Source organism: Kogia breviceps, chromosome 1 (genome assembly GCF_026419965.1).
Source record: "Kogia breviceps isolate mKogBre1 chromosome 1, mKogBre1 haplotype 1, whole genome shotgun sequence".
Taxonomy (NCBI): domain Eukaryota; kingdom Metazoa; phylum Chordata; class Mammalia; order Artiodactyla; family Physeteridae; genus Kogia; species Kogia breviceps.
This window is the reverse complement of record NC_081310.1, coordinates 163,379,489-163,401,198: the sequence shown is the minus strand read 5'-3', so window position 1 is coordinate 163,401,198 and position 21,710 is coordinate 163,379,489. Positions and strand designations below refer to the sequence as shown.

General features: G+C 36.9%; 1 protein-coding gene across 1 annotated transcript in view; it reads left to right on the top strand.

Annotated features, from left to right (window-relative positions):
• Positions 1-21,426, top strand: part of CMPK1 (cytidine/uridine monophosphate kinase 1) — a 34,552-nt gene extending 13,126 nt beyond the window's left edge. Inside the window, exons 2-6 of the mRNA XM_059058328.2 lie at positions 12,489-12,635; positions 16,358-16,510; positions 17,769-17,845; positions 18,090-18,186; positions 19,265-21,426. Coding sequence (XP_058914311.1) covers positions 12,489-12,635; positions 16,358-16,510; positions 17,769-17,845; positions 18,090-18,186; positions 19,265-19,306 — 516 coding nt within the window. The 3' untranslated portion in view covers positions 19,307-21,426. The remainder of the gene's footprint in view (positions 1-12,488; positions 12,636-16,357; positions 16,511-17,768; positions 17,846-18,089; positions 18,187-19,264) is intronic.
• The last annotated feature ends 284 nt before the right edge of the window (positions 21,427-21,710 follow it).

Here is a 21,710-nt window from a genome sequence, read left to right as displayed (position 1 = left end):
CTCTAATCTACTTTTTGCCTCTGAATTTGCCTATTTTAGGTACTTCATGTAAGTGGAATCATATATTTGTCCTTTTTTTTTTAATGGCTTATTTCACTTAGCATAATGTTTTCAAGTTTCATCCATGTTAACATGTATCAGAACTTCATTCCTTTTTATGGCTGAATAATGTTTCATTGTATTTATTTATTACATTTTGTTTATCCATTCTTCATCTTTTGTTGGCTTCCACCTTTCCGCTATTGTGAGTCATGCTACAGTGAACACTGGCATACAAGCATCTGTTTGAGTCTTTTGGGTATAGAGCTAGGAGTGAAATTGCTGGATCATATAATAATTCTGACTTGTTGAGGAACTGCCAAACTGTTTTCCACAGCAGCTGTACCATTTTACATTTCTACCCGTGTTGTGTGGTTTCTTTATCCTCACCAACACTTATCATTTTATGTTTGTTTGTTTGATTATAACCACCCTACTAGGTGTGCAGTGGTATCGCATTGTGGCTTTGATTTTCGTTTCCTTAATGACTAATGCTGTGAGCATCTTTCATGTCTTACGTGTCCTTTTTTTTTTTTTTTTTTTTTTTTAAATAACCATCCTGAAGGGTGCACTGGCGTCTCATTATGGTTTTGATTTGTGTTTCCCTGATGACTAATGAGGAACTTTCCCATACTGGCCATCTGTATATCTTCTTTGGAGAAATGTCTGTTTGAATCCTTTGTCCTTTTTTTTTTTTTCCCAGAATATTGCATTTAAAAAATTGTCTTTTGCAGTTTTAAAAATTGGGTTTTTTATCTTTTTATTGCTAAGTTGTAAAGTTTTAAAAATATATTTTTGGTATAAGTCACTTATCCAGATACATGATTTGTAAATATTTTCTCCCATCCTGTGGGTTGTCTTTTCATTTTCTTGGTAGTGTCCTTGGAAGCACAGAAGTTTTAAATTTTGATGAGGTCTGATATCTTGCACTTTAGAACATACAGTATGCTTTCTATGCCTGTGGTGCAGAGACTAAAAGATTGATAAAGTGAGGCCAGAACTGTAAAAGAGGTATAACTGCTAAGTGTAATTGTGCCTGGGACTGAGAGTTGAGGGTGGAAGAGAGAGGAGATAGTGGTAGATGGAAAGGAAGAGTGGGAGCAACAGGTTCTTGTTACTTCCTTGACTGATTCCAGGGCATAATTGGGTCCAAGATTTTTTTTTTTTTTTTGCGGTTCGCGGGCCTCTCACCGTTGTGGCCTCTCCCGTTGTGGAGCACAGCACAGGCTCCAGACGCGCAGGCTCAGTGGCCATGGCTCACGGGCCTAACCGCTCTGTGGCATGTGGGATCTTCCCGGACCAGGGCACGAACCCGTGTCCCCTGCATCAGCAGGTGGACTCTCAACCACTGCGCCACCAGAGAAGCCCTGGATCCAAGTTTTAAGTCAGGCTAGAGAGGTGGGAGAGGTTGTCCATTTTGCATAATGGTTTCCAGCATTCTTCCTGTTGTGTAATCATGGCAGGAAAGAAAGCTTTCCATTAAAATTTCCCATAAGTTTACCACTTTTTAGGACATTTCCTTTGTGTGAAGAAGTTAGATTCTAATCAAGAACCAGTAATCCCTTATATCCTGTTCTACATTATATAAGTGGATACAGTTGTCTATGGTCAACATTGAATCCCAGGCTGGGCTAGGATTTGATGGCTATACCATCAAAAATGTATATTCTTAGACTGACTTTAATTTTAGATTGAGAAAAATATAATCATGAGGGTAAATTTTATACCAAAAATTTTAGAAACATATACTATTTTTAAAGCTAAATATTGATTTACTTAACACTTTCTCCTATTAGCACAGGTTGATGGACAAAAAAATGAAGATGATTCTTTGTTGTTTAAGCTAGATTAATTTTCTCTTTTTTAAAAATAATCAGTTGAGAGTGGTTGGCACAATAAAGTTCTGAAAGTGCTCCAAGGGGTCATTCTGGAGACTAGAAGTAGTGTGGGTACATTGTCTGTCATGGAGGTGTCATTTCCATAATATCTTGCTTATAATTTTGAACTCTAGTGTCTAGAGTAAGGCTTCACTGAAATATGTTTCCTTTTAAACTTTTGCTGCTGTGCCTTTTGGATCCTCTCAACTGAGTATGTCTCTAAATTTCCATCTGTTTCTAGGCCATAAAACTGGACTGTTTTCTGTCTCCTTCTATAACTCTTGACTTCATGCCCATGCAGTGTGTTTCAGTGTTGCTATATTATACTTTTGTTTCTCCTTTGTTTAAGGAATGGATCACTTTCCAGAGAAATTTTTATCTAAACATTTGACTTGATTTTTGCTGCTATTCTCTACAGTGATTTAGTTTTAAATTTTAAATAAGTTTGTGATTGTGAATGTACTGTTTTTCTTTTTTCTTGAACTTAATGTTTTTTTTTATGTAGGAATTTTTATTCCTAATGTGAGGCAGTTCATTTTGCTGTTCTCTTAGGATGTGATATTAATAAAACACTTAAATCAACAGTCTTACTTTGTGATGCTGTATAAAAAATTAATTAATTAAATTAAAAAACCCCAGTTTTTGTGATATTTGCCATTTAGAGATGTGTGGATAGAATATATGCTTTTTTTAAATTAAAAATTTAGTAAGTTTATATACATGTACATTGAGATTCAAACAATTCAAAAGTACATAAGGTAGGGCTTCCCTGGTGGCGCAGCGGTTGAGAGTCCGCCTGCCGATGCAGAGGACGCGGGTTCGTGCCCCGGTCCGGGAAGATCCCACATGCCGCAGAGCGGCTGGGCCCGTGAGCCGTGGCTGCTGAGTCTGCGCGTCCGGAGCCTGTGCTCCGCGACGGGAGAGGCCACAGCGGTGAGAGGCTCACGTACCACAAAAAAAAAAAAAAAAAAAAAAAAGTACATAAGGTAAAAAGTGAAAGTTCTCCTTAACCTTAGCCTACTCTTTTTTTTGTTTTTGGTTGCTTTGGGTCTTCATTGCTGCGCACGGGCTTTCTCTAGTTGGCAGTGAGCAGGGGCTACTCTTCGTTGCAGTGTGCAGGCTTCTCAATGCAGTGGCTTCTCTTGTTGCGGAGCACGGGCTCTAGGAGCGCGGGTTTCAGGAGTTGTGGCACACGGGCTCAGTAGTTGTGGATCGCGGGCTCTACAGCACAGGCTCTGTAGTGGCGCACGGGCTTAGTTTCTCTGCCGCACGTGGGATCTTCCCGGACCAGGGATGGAACCCGTGTCCCCTGCATCGGCAGGTGGATTCTTAACCACTGCACCTCCAGGGAAGTCCCAGCCTACTCTCCTTATGTAATCACCTACCAACGTTTATGTATGTGGCTTTCTGGTCCTCTTTTGATGTATTTATACACAGATGAAAATTCACGCATACAAACGTCTCCTATTGTTATTTTTTTGCTTAACAGTATACCTTGGATAGCTTTCCATATCAGAACATGCAGGGCTTCCCTGGTGGCGCATGGTTGCGAGTCCGCCTGCCAATGCAGGGGACACGGGTTCATCCGGGGACACGGGTTGCCTGTGCTCCGCAACGGGAGAGGCCACAACAGTGAGAGGCCCGCATACCACACACACAAAAAAAAGAACATGCAGGGGCTTCCCTGGTGGCGCAGTGGTTGAGAATCCGCCTGCCGATGCAGGGGACACGGGTTCGTGCCCCGGTCCGGGAAGATCCCACATGCCGCGGAGCGGCTGGGCCCGTGAGCCATGGCTGCTGAGCCTGTGCGTCCGGAGCCTGCGCTCCACAATGGGAGAGGCCACAACAGTGAGAGGCCCGCGTACCACACACACAAAAAAAAAACCAAAAAAACATGCAGATAGCTCAACTCCATTCATAATATATACAATAATCTATTTAACTATTCATATATTTGTGGACATTTAGATTTTCTGTTTACAGATGATGCTGACATAAACATTCATTACATATGCCTTTGTGCACATGTGCAACTATTTCAGTAGCACAGCTCCTAGAAATGGAATTACTGAGCCAAAGGGTATGCAAACTTAAATTTTGTTAGACTCTGCTAAATTGCCCTCTAAGAAGGCTGAACCAATTTACACTCCCACAAACTGTCAGGATGTTGGTTCTTCCCCACCCTTGCCATAGCCAGATATGTCTTTATTTTAACCAACCTGATGGGTGAAAAATGAAATCACATTGCTTTTTCATGATTACCAGTAAGGTTGAGCATCTGTTCTTTTCTCTGAATTGTTTTTTCTTTGCCCATTTTTGTATTGAGCTCTTTTCTTTCTTAGTAGGATCTCTTTGTATACAACGTATATTCCTATCACCTTTGTATGGTGAAAATATTTTCTCCCAAGCTGTTGCTTGTCATTTGGTTATATCTGTGATAAGTTTTTATTGTTCACGTGGTCAAACATAAATCTTAGCTGTTTTGGTTCTTGTTTTGGAGTGTCTTTCTCTATCTCAAGATTATCTTCCCCCGGTACTATCCTAGGGTTGTTTTTCGTGTTTTTTTTGCGGTACGCAGGCCTCTCACCCCTGTGGCCTCTCCCGTTGCGGAGCACAGGCTCCGGACGCGCAGCCTCAGTGGCTCACAGGACCAGCCGCTCCGCGGCATGTGAGATCCTCCCGGACCGGGGCACGAACCCGTGTCCCCTGCATCGCAGGCGGACTCTCAACCACTGTGCCACTAGGGAAGCCCCTTGTTTTTGTTTTTTGCTTATATTGTATTGTTTTAGAGCTCTAATTTACCTGGAATTTAGTTTTGCATATGATTTGATGCAAGAGCCTAATTTTTTTTCAGATGGGTAGCCGGTTGCATTGTATCATTTATTAAATAGTTCGTCTTTTCCCCATTGATTTTTAGATGATGACTCTATCACTTATTGAATTCCCATTTATACTTGGGTCTGTTTCTGGACTCTGTTGAATTTCATTTTTCCGTTTGTCTATTTTTATACCAGTATCATGCTGTTTTAATTACTGTAGCTTTATAATATTTTATGCCACCTGATAGGACAAGTTCCCATTTGTAGTTGTTAATATTATATTTTCGAATTTGGTCATTCTCTCACATTTACCCTTCCTGATAAACTTGAGGATCAACTCATCAAGTTTCATTAAAAAATAAATAATCGGGCTTCCCTGGTGGCACAGTGGTTGAGAGTCCACCTGCCGATACAAGGAACACAGGTTCGTGCCCCGGTCCGGGAAGATCCCACATGCTGCGGAGCGGCTGGGCCTGTGAGTCATGGCCGCTGGGCCTGCGCGTCCGGAGCCTGTGCTCCGCAGTGGGAGGGGCCACAAGAGTGAGAGGCCGGCGTACCGCAAAAATAAATAAATAAATAAATAAATAAATAATCCCAGGTGAAGTCTGATTGTGGATGCAATCAATTTGTAGATTAATTTGTGGAGGATTTAATTATTTACAGTATCGAATGTTTCTATCCAGGAACATAGAATGCCTTCTTTTTATGATACTGATTTTAAGTGTTTCTAGTTTCTTCTTATAATTCTTACATATTAGTTTTAGATTTATCCCTAAATTTAAGTTTTTAGTACTGTTTTGAATATGATTTTTTAAATTGAGGTACAATTGACTCGAATAGGATCTTTTAAAATGTATATTTTCTAATTAGCCATTGCTAATTGGTTGGAAGGCTATTGATCTGTTTGTTTATAAGAAGATAGTAAGCAAGATAGGTACATTCTTGTTCTCATAAAATTTTTAATGTACTCAAATGCATCTGTGATGCCAATTTTTGGAGCCTGTGTGTTTAAGGGTATTTTCATAGTGAATTGCATTTTCATGTATCATATTTTCCTTGTTCTATAGTTATTCTTTGACTTCACTCCTTTATTGCTATGTAATTAGTAGTTTAGCCATTGATTATCTTGGACTTTGCTCCAGAAATAGCCTATATGAGTTAGTCTAACTCCTCCCTGACCCGTCTGAGTGCTCTCATAGTAGGTCTTGAATCTAGTAGCGTAGACCACGTTTTTAGGAGTATGTTCTTCATACTCCTAGTTTTAACAGCTAATAATGATATTTGGCTGTGGCTGATAGTGTAATGTAGTATAGATATGATTTCTGGTAGTATAGATATTCTGTTTTACAAATGAAGAAACTGAAATCTTTTTAAAAAGTGTAAATAAATTTCCTAGAGTGACACTGGATTATGACAGGGTTTAGTTATAAAACCTTATCTCAGATTATTAGTTCAGTGTTCTAAGTATGTGACTTCATGCCCGGTTCTTATGTTCTTCGGATCCTTGCTGAAGCCTCTGTGTTTCTCTAAATGCATTTCTCCATTTGTCTGATAATGTTGCAGGTGCTCAAATTTTATGTTTGCATATATTACTGAATTCAGAGTTTGGTATCCTTTGCACATTTTTCTCAAGTGTTGATTGGTAAATCCAAATAAATTCTAGTTCTTAAAGAGAACCCAAGCTATTAAAATGTTGTGGTTATTTTGTAGTGAGGCTCTTTACAAATTGTATTCCCAAGTAATTATATTTCTTAGGGTGGCTTTCTTACTTATGGTATTCCCTGGGTAAATGATATTCTCGTTTTAATGTTACTTACCTTTTTAAAAAAAAAATAAGTACTGTTGGTACTGTACTGCTTAGTATTTAAGAAACCTCTCTTTCATAAAGTGAATAGAGGCTAGAGATTCATTTGAGTGGTTTGATGTATATCCTCTGAGTGTTCTCACAGGAATTGAATTAACTGTGAATTCTAGGCTCTTAGAACACCTGCAACAGTATTTGTGTTGTAGTGATATGAGTGTGTTGCTTGTAGGCTCTGCAGTGACTATAAGAATTGATCATTTAATTAATAAGATGAGATGAGTGTTTCTTGAGATTAACAAGACCTCTGTGCCTATCCATTAATGTTGGAAATTTTCAAATTATTGCCTGTGAGCTCCTGGAATCCCTGGAGGCTTCTGGGCCTCATCTTCATCTTTGACTGTTTTCCATCCCTTTCTGTTATAGGGAATGTGGATTGATTCAGAATGGCTGAGATGAATTAAAAGAAGTAAAAATACTGGAAATGACCAACTGGAATGAAATTGGACTGTGAAATTTCCAATTCACAGTTGCTATAGGGGCCATTTGATATGTAAAGCAGATGCCAAAATCCTCAATATTCTGAGAAGTCTTCTGCAAAATGTTAGAGGGATATTGAGGCCTTACACAAATGAGAAAACAGTTTATTTCATGGCTTCTAAATCACCCTTTCTTTAAGTTTTATTTATTGTTCTACCTTCTTATCATTGCCTCTGAAGAATCTCTTCTTCCCCAAGCAGACAGTGCTGGTAAAGACTTAATTCCTTAGGAAAAGTTAATGCAAATATGAAAAATTGACTTCATTAATTAATAGTAGGGCTCAAGTCACTGTAAATATGTAAGTCATTATTGCATCCTTTGTGAATATAACCTATTTATTTCCCCCAAATTAGCACATTGCCTGGCACTTTATAGAGACTTAATAAATATTTATGGATTTAAAATAAGTTCCATGTATTGCCTGAATTAAGGTTTTCTTACATGAAGAGCAAAACATTGAGGAAAATAAAATAGTGCTGTAATTGTCTGCAGTTGAATGGATTATATCCCTCCTCTTTTCTCCTTTGCAGGATATAAGCTTTTAAGCTATCACTCTTTAATTAGAGAAAGAAATATGCTTCATGTTAATTTGGAGTCTGTCTGCTAAAGATTTTGCCTAAGAAAAGATTTAGCTTGGTTTATAGCTTTCATAGTTTATAGTTAATATGTAGATTTGTAATTAAATAGGCATGGTCAAACGTGATGTACACATTTGGAAATACAATGAGGGCGGACTAAAAATGAGATTGGAAATCAGCTAACAATTTAAGTCAGATATTATATTTAACCTTTTCCCACTGTCTTCTTTCCTTCCTGTACCTCCTTTCCTCCTTCCTTCCTCTTTTCCCAACCCTTTCCCTTTCTCTCTATCCACTCCCGTTCCTCTCTCCTTCCCTCCCCCCCTTTCTTTCTTTCTTTCTAACCTCTGTAAAGTGGTGATTATAAGAAAAATCCTTTTTCTAACCCTCTGTGGGTAAAACTGGAAGGAACCCTAAACAGTTCACCAATTTTAAGCATCTGGGCACTGTACAGCAGTCCTTACAGTCAAAAGTAAGTTCTCCAAGACTGGCAGATAATGTTACTGGAAAGTGCTTATCAGACATCTCAGAGTAATCGGAAAAAGTTCTGTTGGAAATGCCTTTTGAAATAAATGATAGCCTTACATGAAGTGTTGCTGGGATGCTGTAAGCTCTAAATCTGTTGTTTGCAACAGTGCCACACTGGTGAGTCTGGATGGCTCCGGATAGCATTTCCAGGTATTACGCTGAAGGTGCATTGTTGACAGTACATAATCAGAATTAGATTTTTAAGGTTCACTAATCTTACAGGGAAGTAACTTAGTCTTAGATGCTTCATAGATGTGTCAGCTATTTAAAGGACACCAATAGTTTTAATTCAGTTGCTTTAAAAATATATTTGTATCTACTATCTCTGCTGTGTTCCCTCTATGTAGCTCAAGGCTCAGTAGCAGTCCAGTGGCACTTTCTAATTGCCATACTCACAGGAGCAGGTGCCTGGCATGTGGATCTCCTCTGCCCCCAAGGACTTGCCATTTACGCATCATTTGTACCTTGAACTCTTCTTTTTTTTGCTGTTGTTTTGGTTTTGATTCTTTTTGTTGTTGTTTTTATTCACATAGAATGACATTACCTAAATTTAGAAAGGAGGAAAGAGAATTGCTAAGAAGGGAGAGAAGTTATCAAGATGATTTGAGATTTGATACCGTAAAATTGTCAACATTTGCTTAGTTGTAGTAACAGAGTGCTGTTCTGTACTTGTTGAGAATATGGTGCATTTTTCCTCCCTCCAAATCTTAGTGTGTAATTCACAGAAGTTATTGAGTTGTTTTTCAACTTCTTAAGGGAGAAAATGAAAGTAAAAAAATTTAGACGGTTACTCTAAATGAATTGAATTTATACATTTGTCACTAGAAAACTACTATTTTTAGCTGAATAGTGGCTTGTAATTGTAGTTATTATAGTTTATAGTGTTTATAATTTGCTGTGGTTTAACTGTTGGTCTTAAGACTGTAATTAGTGACCCACTAGATTTTAATTGCTAGGAAATTTCAGAGAATGTGAAAAAGTTTGGGTTAAGCCTGGGAAATATCCATTCTTGCTTTCCTCAAAATTGGCATCAGTGACTACTTAATGACAGCAGAATGCTTTGAAAACATGCTCTTTAAAGTCTAGCTATAATTAAATACCATAATAACTAGTGTGTAAGTGATAGTTGCTTTTTTGTTGTAGAACTGTGGTAAGAGGAAAGCTTCAGCAAAATCCTTAAGAAAATATAGTATAAAAAAGTAACTGGTAAATAGAGGATTTTTAAAAATGGAATGAGGATGAGAAATAGAAAGACATATAGATTTGACATGATTATATTTATTTAAATTCCTTATCTCCTTGGACTTTGCAGATAAGGTTGTTTTCTGTGTAATTTTTAAAAAACATATCTTTTGTACACTTCTACAATTTACAACTAGTCTCTCTTTTAAAAAAGTGATATGCCAAAACCCATTGTAATGTAATGTAAGCTTGCAAATATGAGCTCTTCAATGGTCAGGAAACAAACAGTGTGTGTACTAATTTCTAAATTACTAGCTGGCTTTCTAAATGTATATGTTGTTCATACAGCCAAGGCAATCTGTACAGAGCGATCTGTATTGTTGGTGTTTCACTGAGCGTTTGCCATTGTTTGGTACTGTTTGTCTCTGCATTTATTCAATATTACCATATGCTGTAATCTCTAGACCAGATGAGAGCATCCAGCAAGCATAGACTTCCAAGCAGGAGCCAGAGTAAGCAGTGGAAAATGAAGCTGCTGTAAAATTTTGTGGACAGCCGTTGCAAAATGCTTTCTGAAAATTGTACATAGTAAATGGGAAAGTAGGTCACATCTCGTTTTTTATAAAGTCTTTTCCATATCCATACCCGTCTTTCAAAAGTTTATACTTGGTGATAAAAGTAGGCATTTAAAAATGGTGTGGTGTGAAAATAATTTTAAAACAACAATTTAAATAAGTACTTGAATTTATTTCCATTTTCTGTAAATGATGGGAATGTTTTTAAAAGCCTATTACAACAACTAAATACACTTTTGATCATGTCTTTTAATGCAAGGAGCTGTATGCCTAAGAGAGACATGAGTGATACTATGGTTTTTGTTTATTCTCCTCAAACTTTATATCCAATTTTAGTCATCAAATAAACTATTTACTTTGTTTTCTTTGCTGACTACCTTATTGTTGGCTTACTTTAGTAGTAAACAAGAACAAGTTTAGCTGGTAATTTTTAGAGATAGAAAAGGAGTAAAGAGTGGCTTCTGCAATCTTAAAAAAAAAAGAGAGAAAACTCACTGTAGCCTCAGTAATTGAGAGAGTTAAGTTTTGTAAAATGTGCAATTGAAACATTCTATTTTGGAAGAAGGTGTGGGAGTGTGGGCTGCCTCAAATCTTAACATTGAAATTAAAGATAAAATTTAAGTTATCAAATATTTATGGTACACTTACTATGAATGAGATAAAAACCCATTTAGGGAATCTTAAAAATTTGGGATGAGATGATTGTTGTAATTGAACATTGAATATAGATCTCAGTATCTTGATATTTGAGAGTAAAAATAATCTATTTTATTATTATGAAAATTATTATTATGAAAATAGATTTTATAGTTCTTTTGATTTAATAAAAGGGAACATGCTAGTTCATGTGGAGGAAGAAGTTTTTCAGTATTCATAATTGTCTCTTAGATCCATATTGTTTTCTCATTCCAGCCACGGGGAGATGGCAGAATAACACTGTAGCATCTTATGTGACTTAGTTCAACTATTACCCGATACCCTGACCTAATACATCATTTGTAAATCCTTAATAATCATGACCATCACAATTGTAATACTATGATACTCCTGACCTTTCACAGTGTATTCATATCTGTTATCTCACTTAAGTCCTTTGATTGGTCTCTCTGTCAAAACCTTTAAAACCGGACTTCCCTGGTGGCACAGTTGTCAAGGATCCACCTGCCAGCGCAGGGGACACAAGTTCAAGCCCTGATCTTGGAAGATCCCACATGCCACGGAGCAACTAAGCCCATGTGCCACAACTGCTGAGCCTGTGCTCTAGAGCTCATGAGCCACAACTACTTAAGCCCATGCGCTCTAGGGCCCGTGCTCTGCAACAGAGAGAAGCCACTGCAGTGAGAAGCCCACACAGTGCAACAAAGAGTAGCCCCCACTCGCCACAACTAGAGAAAGCCCACGCACAGCGATGAAGACCCAGCACAGGCAAAAAAAACACCAAACCTTTAAAGTGAATACATATATATACACACACATGCACACACATGCATATATGTAATAATATAAAAATGGTGTGTATATATAATATAAAATGCTTCCAGATTATTTAAGATAAGTATCTTCATGATGGCAAGGAGGTAATTGATGGCTTTTATCTCCTACTACATGTCAGGCTCTTTGGTAGGCATTTTATATAAATACATTATCTCATTTAATCATCACCACTGAATTATAAAATAGGTATCTGTATTCCCATTTTACAGATGAGACCTCTCTAGTCACAACTAGAGAGGTAGGAAATGGACTTTTGAGAGTGGTAAAGAAGATACTGGTTTAGATGGAGAGACAGTGATATTCTAAGACACTATTTGATTATGTGTACACTCTCCAGAGTGGTCAGGAAAGCTAATTTCATGGAGGGGTAGGACTTGTACTGTTTACTGAGAAAGGGAACAAAACAGAAGAATGGGGATTGTGTAAGTGCTGATGAGTTCAATTTAGATGTGTTGAGTTTAAGGAAGGGAGGATCTTATAGAAGGTGGGTACAGCCAACTGTGGTAAGATTTGGGGGGTTTTGCCTTGAATTATATAGATTTTTGTTAGACATTTCTTTGAACATTATTAATAACATTTAAACTTTGTGTTTGTGAAGGAATATGATGAGCTGTTAATGCCTTGAACAGTTAAAGAAGTTTCGGGTTGATTGCATGATTTGTGAACATTATAGCTACCATATGCTACGTAGGTTAAGGATTTTTTTTTTTTTTTTTGCGGTACGCGGGCCTCTCACTGTTGTGTGGCTCACGGGCCCAGCCACTCCAGGGCATGTGGGATCTTCCCGGACAGGGGCACGAACCCGCGTCCCCTGCATCGGCAGGCGGACTCTCAACCACTGCGCCACCAGGGAAGCCCTAAGGATGTTTTTTAAGCAAACTGGATTGTATGAAGTCTCTTTTCAGTTTTTCTTTATTATTTATTTATTATATAAGCAAAGCTTGTTTATTATAGAAAAATTAGACTATAAAAGTTACCATGAAGGGAAACAAACAGTAGTCCTAACACTGGGTTGAATGTATTTTGATTTTTTTCCTATGTGTTTTTTCTTTCAGAAATATGGCTACACTCACCTTTCTGCAGGAGAACTTCTTCGTGATGAAAGGAAGAACCCAGATTCACAGTATGGTGAACTCATTGAAAAGTACATTAAAGATGGAAAGATTGTGCCAGTTGAGATAACCATCAGTTTGTTGAGGAGGGTAAGGAGTGTGAATGCCAACCAGTTAAAACCAACAAGGAAATGAGAAATTAAATCTGCCTTCCCTTTGAGTAATGAAAAAAATCAGAATATTGAATTTCTTGCTTGTGGATGGTGGTCATGGTGTTTGAGAATGGCAGAACTGGAAATTCCACTTTCACCCGGGAAGAAATTGGACAGTAGGAAACATTCTCTACCTTGGTCTAGGATCAGCTACAACTGAACATTCATATGTGTACACTTGACCCTTCCCAGCATGCAGACAATCCATCCTCCTTCCATTTCTATTTCTTTTTCCTCCTTTCCCTTTTCCGTTTTCTTCCAGATTTTGTCCCTCCCTCCCTCTTTCTTTCCCTCCCTCTCTCCCTCCCATGACCCTCCCATTGTTGCCATTCTCTCAGTCTTGATGTTTCCTTTTCTGGTGCATGCATCACCATCTTCAGTGTGAAATGCTGAGACTAACAGTTATCAAACTAAAATAGGTCCCATCTAAAAACAGATACCTTGCATTTACATGATAACTCTCCACTATAGATTCTCAAGATTATAATCATTAATAGATATTTTCACATATAAGAAACGTGAAGGAGAAATGTAAGAGTGGGAACAGCAAGAAATAGTTGAAGCCCAGTGGAAAAGAGATACATGAGTTTCTGGTTGGAACCAGAGAAACTTGAAGAGTGACTCATTCACACACATTCTTACCTCTTGTCTCAGAGATTGGAGTAACCTGCTTCCATTCAGAGTAACTAAATCCTCTCTCCTTATTCTCTGGATTTAATGCCCTTTCTCCACTTTTATGCTTAATTGTGAAAGAGTAGTCTACATTTTTTACTTTTTCATTTTCTACTCTTCAGCTCTTTTCACTAAGACTCTATTTCCATTTTCATTGAAACTATTCTTGCTGATGTTACCAGTGATCTCTATCAAATCTAGGGGATATTTTCAGTCATTTTTCTTGTAGCCTTTAACTTCCTGTCTTTTTGAAACTCGTTCCTCCTTTGTTCTCTGTGACACCGTTTCTCTTGATTCTCTTCCTCCTTCAGTGACTATTTCTTAAGTCTCCTTTGATAACTCTTCTTCTGCAAGTTTCTTAAACCATGGTGCTTCTCGGGGTTTCATCCTTGGTTCTCCTCTTATTATATACATTTCTTGCTAGATATTGTTAGCAATGACCAAGGTTTTCACTGTGCTAATGATCCCACAATCTATAACTCTAGCACAAATCTCTTTTTCTGAACTCCAGACCTATATTGCTTTTTTTTGGGGGGGTGGTGCACTCCACAGCTTGGAAGATCTTGGTTCCCTGACCAAGGATCGAACCTGCACCATCAGCAGTGAAAGCACGGAGTCCTAGCCACTGGACTGCCAGGGAATCCCCAGACCTATATTTCTAACTAACTATTAGGCATCCATCTGAATGTCTCACAAATATATCAAAATCAACATGTCCAAGTCTGACTGTATCATCTAAAATGTGATCACCCTTTATTTCCTATCCTGGTTAATGGTTCTACCATCTACCCAGCTGCCCAAGCCAGAAATCTGGGAGCCATCCTATATTTTCCACCTCTTCCTCACTTTCCCAAATCCACTCAGTGAGCAGATCCTTTCAATTATCTTTCTCTTTATCCTCTTCTATTTATTAATAGTTTTTTTCTCCTCTATTACTACTATCATCTTAGTTCAGATCCTCTTTTTTTCTTTTTTTAAAAAATAATATTGGGAAGAATGCAGACATTATGTTGGGAAATCAATCACTGAAATATATTTTTCATTTTTTATTTATTTATTTTTTGGCTGTGTTGACTCTTCAACGCTGTGTGAGGGCTTTCTCTAGTTGCAGCAAGCGGGGGGCTGCTCTTTGTTGTGGTGTGCGGGCTTCCCATTGCAAACCCTTGCTCTTGTTGCAGAGCACAGGCTCTAGGCATGCAGGCTTCAGGAGTTGTGGCTCGCAGTCTCAGTAGTTGCGGCACATGGGCTTAGTTGCTGCTCGGTATGTGAGATCTTCCCGGACCGGGGATCGAACCCATGTCCCCTGCATTGGCAGGTGGATCCTTAACCACTGTGCCACCAGGGAAGTCCCAAGATCCTCTTTTTTTCTTATTTGGACCATCACTAGAGCCTTATCATTAGTCTTTTGCCTTTAATCCATCTTTGTCCCCTTCTAATTCATCCTTCATGGTACAGTCAGTGATTTTTTTTTCTAAAGGTGATGGGAGCATGTTCTTCTACTACTAAAAGTTTCTCAGTGGTCCTGTATTGCTTGCAGAATAAAAACCAAATCCTTAGTGTGGTATAACAAGTTCTTCATTAATTTTGGCCCTACCTACTTTCTAGTCATTTCTCCTTCAACTCTCTACACGCATCCTAAGGTTCACCTCTTCCAGCTTATTTCAGATTCATCAAAGCTGTTATGCTTCTTCATTTCTGAGCCTTTAACATCCAGTTGACACCATCTGGAGTACCTTGATCCCTGTCTGCCTGCCATTTCATTATTCAGATTTCAGCTCCTCTGCCACCTCTTTGGTAAAGCTCTTCCTGGCAGTTTCCCAGGTAGTTTGTGCTTGCTTCTTCATTTTATCACAGCATCCTTGCATGCTTCAGTTTAGAACTTAGCACATTTACTTACACATATTTGTTACCCACTGGACTGTGAGCCCACCAGGGGCCATGACCTTGCTCTTCATGTTTCCTGATGGTAGGCCTTGAATGAGTATATATTGAATGAGTAGAATATTGATGTACCCCTTCAGATATCTTCTACTACCATAATTGGGATAGAAATGCTATAACAGGGGTCCAAAAGCATTCTGTGAAATTTTGTGAATATTGGAGAAGCTAGATGCTGGGTTATAGCCAACCCTCAGGTAAAGGAATTAGGGGTCCTGACAGCCATTGTTGTTCTTGAGGAACCAGGAAAGTTTGAGCACTGAGAGAACTGGATGTCGGTTTGCTTTAGAGTAGAGGCTCATCTGGAGTTTTTCGAAGGCATGCATCCATGCTTATCTCATGGTGATTGAAGTGGTAAGGATTTGGAGATTCGAGATCTGCATCTCCCATTCACATATTTCCACATTCTACCTAAATTCAGACTTTGGAAGAGGATGGTGAAACGTGCAATTCTTGCTGTCTTTCTGAATGTATTGTTTCCTTTGCTACCTGTATTTTGGGGTGGCCAGAGGCATTTAGGTTTAAATTAGCTTCAGTTTAAAAAAAAAAAAAAAAGTATTGACTCCTACACTAATAATTAATGCCAGCAAACTCTATATATCCAAAGCTTTTTGCAGTTGGACTTGAATTATTGCAGAGAATCTGAGTACCTATAGAAGCAGCATACTTCCTACCATAGCAAAATGACTTGGGAAGAGGAAAGGGAGGGCAAGATAAGGGTCTCTATTGACTGGAGCAAAGATACTGGTTAATGCTTATTTTTCTCTTTTTGCTGTTTATAACTTTGTGAAAATAATATATGCTTAACTGTAGAAAATTTTTAAACTACAGAAAAAAAAATTGTGTGTGTATGTGTATAAATGGGGGATACATAACCATAACTCTACCAGCTTGAGGCAAACATGTTATTTCCTTTAAGTCTTTTTTTTCCTATGTACCCTCCACGCTTATGATTTAAAGAATAATAATAAAACACACCCATATAGCTACCACTCTGCTTAAGAAATTGCATTAATGTAGTGTTGAACTTAAATCTTCCTTTTTCATTAGGAAATGGATCAGACAATGGCGGCCAATGCTCAGAAGAATAAATTCTTGATTGATGGGTTTCCAAGAAATCAAGACAACCTTCAAGGTTGGAACAAGACCATGGATGGGAAGGCTGATGTATCTTTTGTTTTGTTTTTTGACTGTAATAATGAGGTAATGAAAATCTTCATCTGCCTATATGGGCTTTAAACAGCTGATGGTCAACTATTAGAGAAAAAGAAAGTGATTTGTTTCACTTATATTTACATTTTATATTGACAGCAGGATTTTTTGAATTGGTAAGTTGGATGCACAGAACAGCACTGTCTTAAGCTATTTGGCATCAGCAATATCGTGGGCCTAAAATTTGCTTTATTTTCAAAATAACAAGAATTTGTGTTTTGTTTTGAGTTAAGAATTGACTCATACCATGTTAGGTAATGAAGCTGCATTGTTACTTCTTGAGTAAGGCACTATTATCAGAGAGTATCTTGCCTAAGGATGTCATTTACTGGAAAAGAAACACATTTCTGGGAAGTTGGGAAAACTTTCTACTTTAAAGAAACGTGTATGATAGCCTGATTTGTCTTCTAATAGTGAAATGAAAAAAGGCAGGAAAGCAGTCTTTTTCTTTTTGGTACTTCTAATAACATACCCAGACATACTTTTGAATAACTAAATGAATTTCTCGGTATCTTTTTTTTTTTTCTTCCCCCGGAATCATTTAATTAAAAGGCCTGACTCTGTATGACAGCTGTAATATAAACTTTATTAAATTAATGCCAACGGCCTGAAAGAATAAGAATCAGCAGTACTGCCTTGAAGGAAGTTGACTATTCTTAGGTTGAATTGCAAATGTGCCTGTGGTGGAGAGACTTGCTGCAGCCTTTGAGTTGTTTTAAAATGTAACTCTCTTTTTCCAACCCCCAAAAATATGTTTTCACTTACTCTTCAGAGTTAATTTTAGAATGTTACCACAGCTTTATAACTAAGGAATGTTTATTCACGATTAACAAGGGATACTTTATTCAAATGCAAATATGTTAACTCTTAAATATTTGGATATTTGTGGAATTATCAAAAAGTAAGCAAAAATGGAACAAAGTTTGACGCATGTAATTCATACCTAATAAGTTAATAATAGATGGAACCATACACATAGAGATCATCTCTTTATTGCGGTTTGAAAAAAAATACACAGGAAAAACTGAGTCATGAATGAATTCTTATTATGCTCTGTACTTATTTAACCTAGTTTATATAAATTGAACCACATGTTTCAACTTTGCATGTTGATTAATGAATTAAACACATTGGGTTTAACGCAGGGTTTTGTTGGTAATCTCTTCGAACTTACTTCTCTTTTCAGGTTTAAAAGACTGGCAAATTCATATCTTTTTAAAAATAACTTTTTATATATTTCTCTTTTTAGATCTGTATTGAACGATGTCTTGAGAGAGGAAAGAGTAGTGGTAGAAGTGATGACAACAGAGAGAGCTTGGAAAAGAGGTACTTTGCAGTTTTTACACATTGCCACCACGTCTCAGTTTGGAACTTGAGTAACAGATTAAACACGTGCCCCATTTTGGACCAGAAAAAGAAAATGTCATGCTTTAAATATGTAGAATGGCTTGTCTAAAAAGCTGATAAGGGAGGGAGCCAACTGGGTTTTATTCTGTATTGTCCCCTGATCTGTCCTATAACAGGGGAGAGAATTATGCTTAGAACTTTGCAATATTTGCTTCTGTTGCAGAATTCAAACCTATCTTCAGTCAACAAAGCCAATTATTGACTTATATGAAGAAATGGGGAAAGTCAAGAAAATAGATGCTTCTAAATCTGTTGATGAAGTGAGTATCCCTAGCCTGCCTAACAGTAAAGTAAAAATGTGATTTGGGGCAGGGAGGGGAGCAATATGCAGAAGAAAAAGAAATACCATGACAGATTATTTTGCTTTTCTAAACACTGGAGACTGTATGAAAAGCTAGGCTTTTTCTTCTTTTTTTAAATTAAAGTATGTATATTTTATCAATTTACAATATAGTGTTAGTTTCAGGTGTACTTCTTTTTGAATAGAGTCTAAAATGGGTTTTACAGTTTCAGACTTTTTCTTTGTAAAAAGTGGGTGGTGTATTAATTCCAAACCTCTTTTCTTTTTTTCTTTCTTTCTTTCTTTCTTTTTTTTTTTTTTTTCCAAACCTCTTTTCTCAAGCACTGGAAAATTGGCGTTTTCAGAACTGTGATTTGGACCATGATCATTTTTTAAAAATCTGTAACATGAATAGCAAATCATCTAGCTGAAGAGCCCCAGGTTTCTTTCATCTCTTCCATCACAGAGCGTGTAGCTCCAGAGGTACAGGGTTTCCACGACTCAATGCTTGCCTCTTCCTTCATGAATCTTGGGTCTCTGTACTGTGGTTTGTGGACTCTCAGTGCCCAGCCACTACTAGTGTCTCTTAAATTCAGCTAATCTTTCCCTGATTCCCTGAATCATCTTCCCCTGGACCTTTTTTTTTTTTTTTATCATATAGTCATTTTTGGTTTTTTATCCATGGTCCCTTCCTGTAGAGGTGAGGTAATACAGAAGACTTAGTGTTTTAGAATAAGAACTAGGAAGATAAGACACTTCAGTTTACTTTTACTTTTTATAATATTGGTAGCCTATCAAGAAGTTTGTTTTGTCATAAAAGCACTAGTAAAATTGAAGCAACATGTTCATAATTTTATATTGAAGCAACACGTTCATAATTTACGGTATCGTACTACTGTCTAAAGTAAAATAGATGAAACTAAGAAATTATAATGTGTTTTTTAAAATAATCCATTTTGAAAATTCATGTAGAATTCATTTTTAACAGGAACTTAGCCATATGGTGTTTTAACAATATTTGCCTTTTAAATTATTATTATTATCTTTTTCCTTTACAGGTTTTTGATGAAGTTGTGAAGATTTTTGACAAAGAAGGCTAACTCTAAACCTGAAAGCATCCTTGAAATCATGCTTGAATATTGCTTTGATAGCTGCTATCGCAACCCCTTTTTAAGGCAATTTTAATCTTTCATAATTACATCTCAATTAATGGCTGGAAAGTATGTAGTAAGACATTAAATTTTTTAGCTTCTTTTTTTTTGGTCACAGGAGTAGACAGTGAATTCGAGTCTAACTTCATCTTAGCTATGGTGCTCACAAAACAAAGAAGGGTGTTAGCTAGTTCTTTGTTTTTATTCAAAAAGAATATCCCTTTTATAGTTTGTACCTTCTGTGAGCAGAACTTTTTAGTATGTGTGTATATCCCTTTAGTAATTACAACATGTTTGGATTAGGGATTCTCCACGTCTTCTTTCTCTTTCAGGTTTTAAATTTCCAACCTGTTAAGTGAATTTATGGACCAAATTCTAAGGAACTTTTTGTGTAGTGAGTTCTTGGACAATGTGTTTGGTAAACAAACTCATGAAATGAATTCCTAGAAGTATTTTAGTATTTATCAAATAGCTGACCATTTCCTATAGAAAGGTAAGAAAACTTAGGCTTTGTTTTACTACAATTTGTACAAAGTTGTTTGCAGGGCATAGTCTTTGCTTCCAGGGATTGGGATGGGGGCACTGGGGGTTCAGAGCCTGGTGGAATTGTCAGTTTTATTCTGACATAACTCTGAGGGTAAGGGGCAAGGATCACATCTAATGACATGTGTTCCTTTTGCTCTATTATATAATGTTATTAATGATTAAACTGATCTTAACAAAATTCCTAGTAGTGGAACCTTGAAATGCATGTACTTAGTAGATTTATGGTAAAATGATTTGGTTAGTGTTTTAGTAAGACTTCAAAGTTTTTTTTGTTTGTTTTCTAGACTAAGCATAGGGTTAGTACAAAGCAGAAGAAATCTAATGGTTAAATTTCCCATTTGTATTTTATTTTCTTGAATACTTTTTTTCTTAGTTGTTTAAGAAGATTTAAAAATTGCACTTTGGTCAGAAAAATAATAAATTTATCTTACAAATGTTTGATTCCCTTCCTGGCTACTTTTATTCAGTAAATTCTTTTCTTGGCATCATGTTGAAGTATTAAAAGGTACAGAATTCTTTAAAAAGTATTGAGTCCAAAGGAATTTTCTCTTACATTCATTCTTCCTTTAAAAATCTCTGAAAAATTTGTTTTCTCCTTATCTTTTTCTGCCATCACTAATGCAAAGTGGTATCCAAGGTTCTTAATGTGAGATTTATTAAAATTTTTCTCATTTTCAGCACTTATACTGTTTGGTATACAGGGTTAAACTGGGCAGGGAATTTTGATTTTGTATAATTAGATTTTATATTTAAAATCATTGGGAATAGTGAGGATAATTTATGGATGTTCTTATATTGTAATAGATTTATTTCTATGTGTGTTATGAGATTCACTTATTAGTGATGAATTTTCAACATACTTGCCATAGAAAACAAAGTATCCATATGTACTGTAACATATTAGCCACTAAAATCTGTGTTAAGATTATCTTGGTTTCTTGGAAGAGATTGTAATGAATTCTTACCTAGTGATTTAATGTAGCCAATACTGAGGGATTTTACTGGTAGTGGTAGTTCAATCAAACAGCTGTAGTATGAAGCAAGAGTAAAGACTAAGATTTTGAGAACATTCCTACTCACATAAGTGAAGAAATCCATTGGATGGGGATCTAAATATTTACATTTATATTGTGAAAGCAAACTTAAGGTTTTTAAGAAGACTGCTGAGACCTAGGTGCTTTGCTTCCTTTCATCAAATATCTTTCTGTGGCATTTGAGAGCAAAAACCCAGAAACATAGTAATTGCTAAATTACGAGGCTTTCCTTTTTGTTTGCTTTTTAAGTAGAAAAACATGCTGGGAATATTGAGTTTAGAGTTGATTGAGTTACATCTGACTTCACTAGTTTTGGTCATTTCATTTATTAAAGATACAGTCATCAATGAGTTTTTGACTTTAAAGACCCCAATGGAAGGCTTGCTGTTTTAAAAAAATTAACTAACATTATTTTTATTCAATGATGTTGGATGTGTATGAATTATCAATATTTAGGGAGTAATCCCAATAAATTTTGTGCCATGGGCTTTGCTGTTTGCTGGTTCAGATTTCTATTCTCTCAAGCATACTGAAGATCAAGAAGTATCATATTTAACATGTGGGTCCTCACAGGGCAAAAGCAGAGTTCAGGATCCAAGAGAATTTTCCGCTCTGTGTATGATGTTTATGCGTCTTGAATTAAGCAGAAAGCGTGACTTTATCCTGTTCCTTCAAGAAGTAATCCAGATTGAGGCACAAGTAGCCCAATTCATTACTGGCCTGCAGCATTAATTGCTTGTCTCTTTGAGGGGGAAATTGGCAGCAGGCAATGT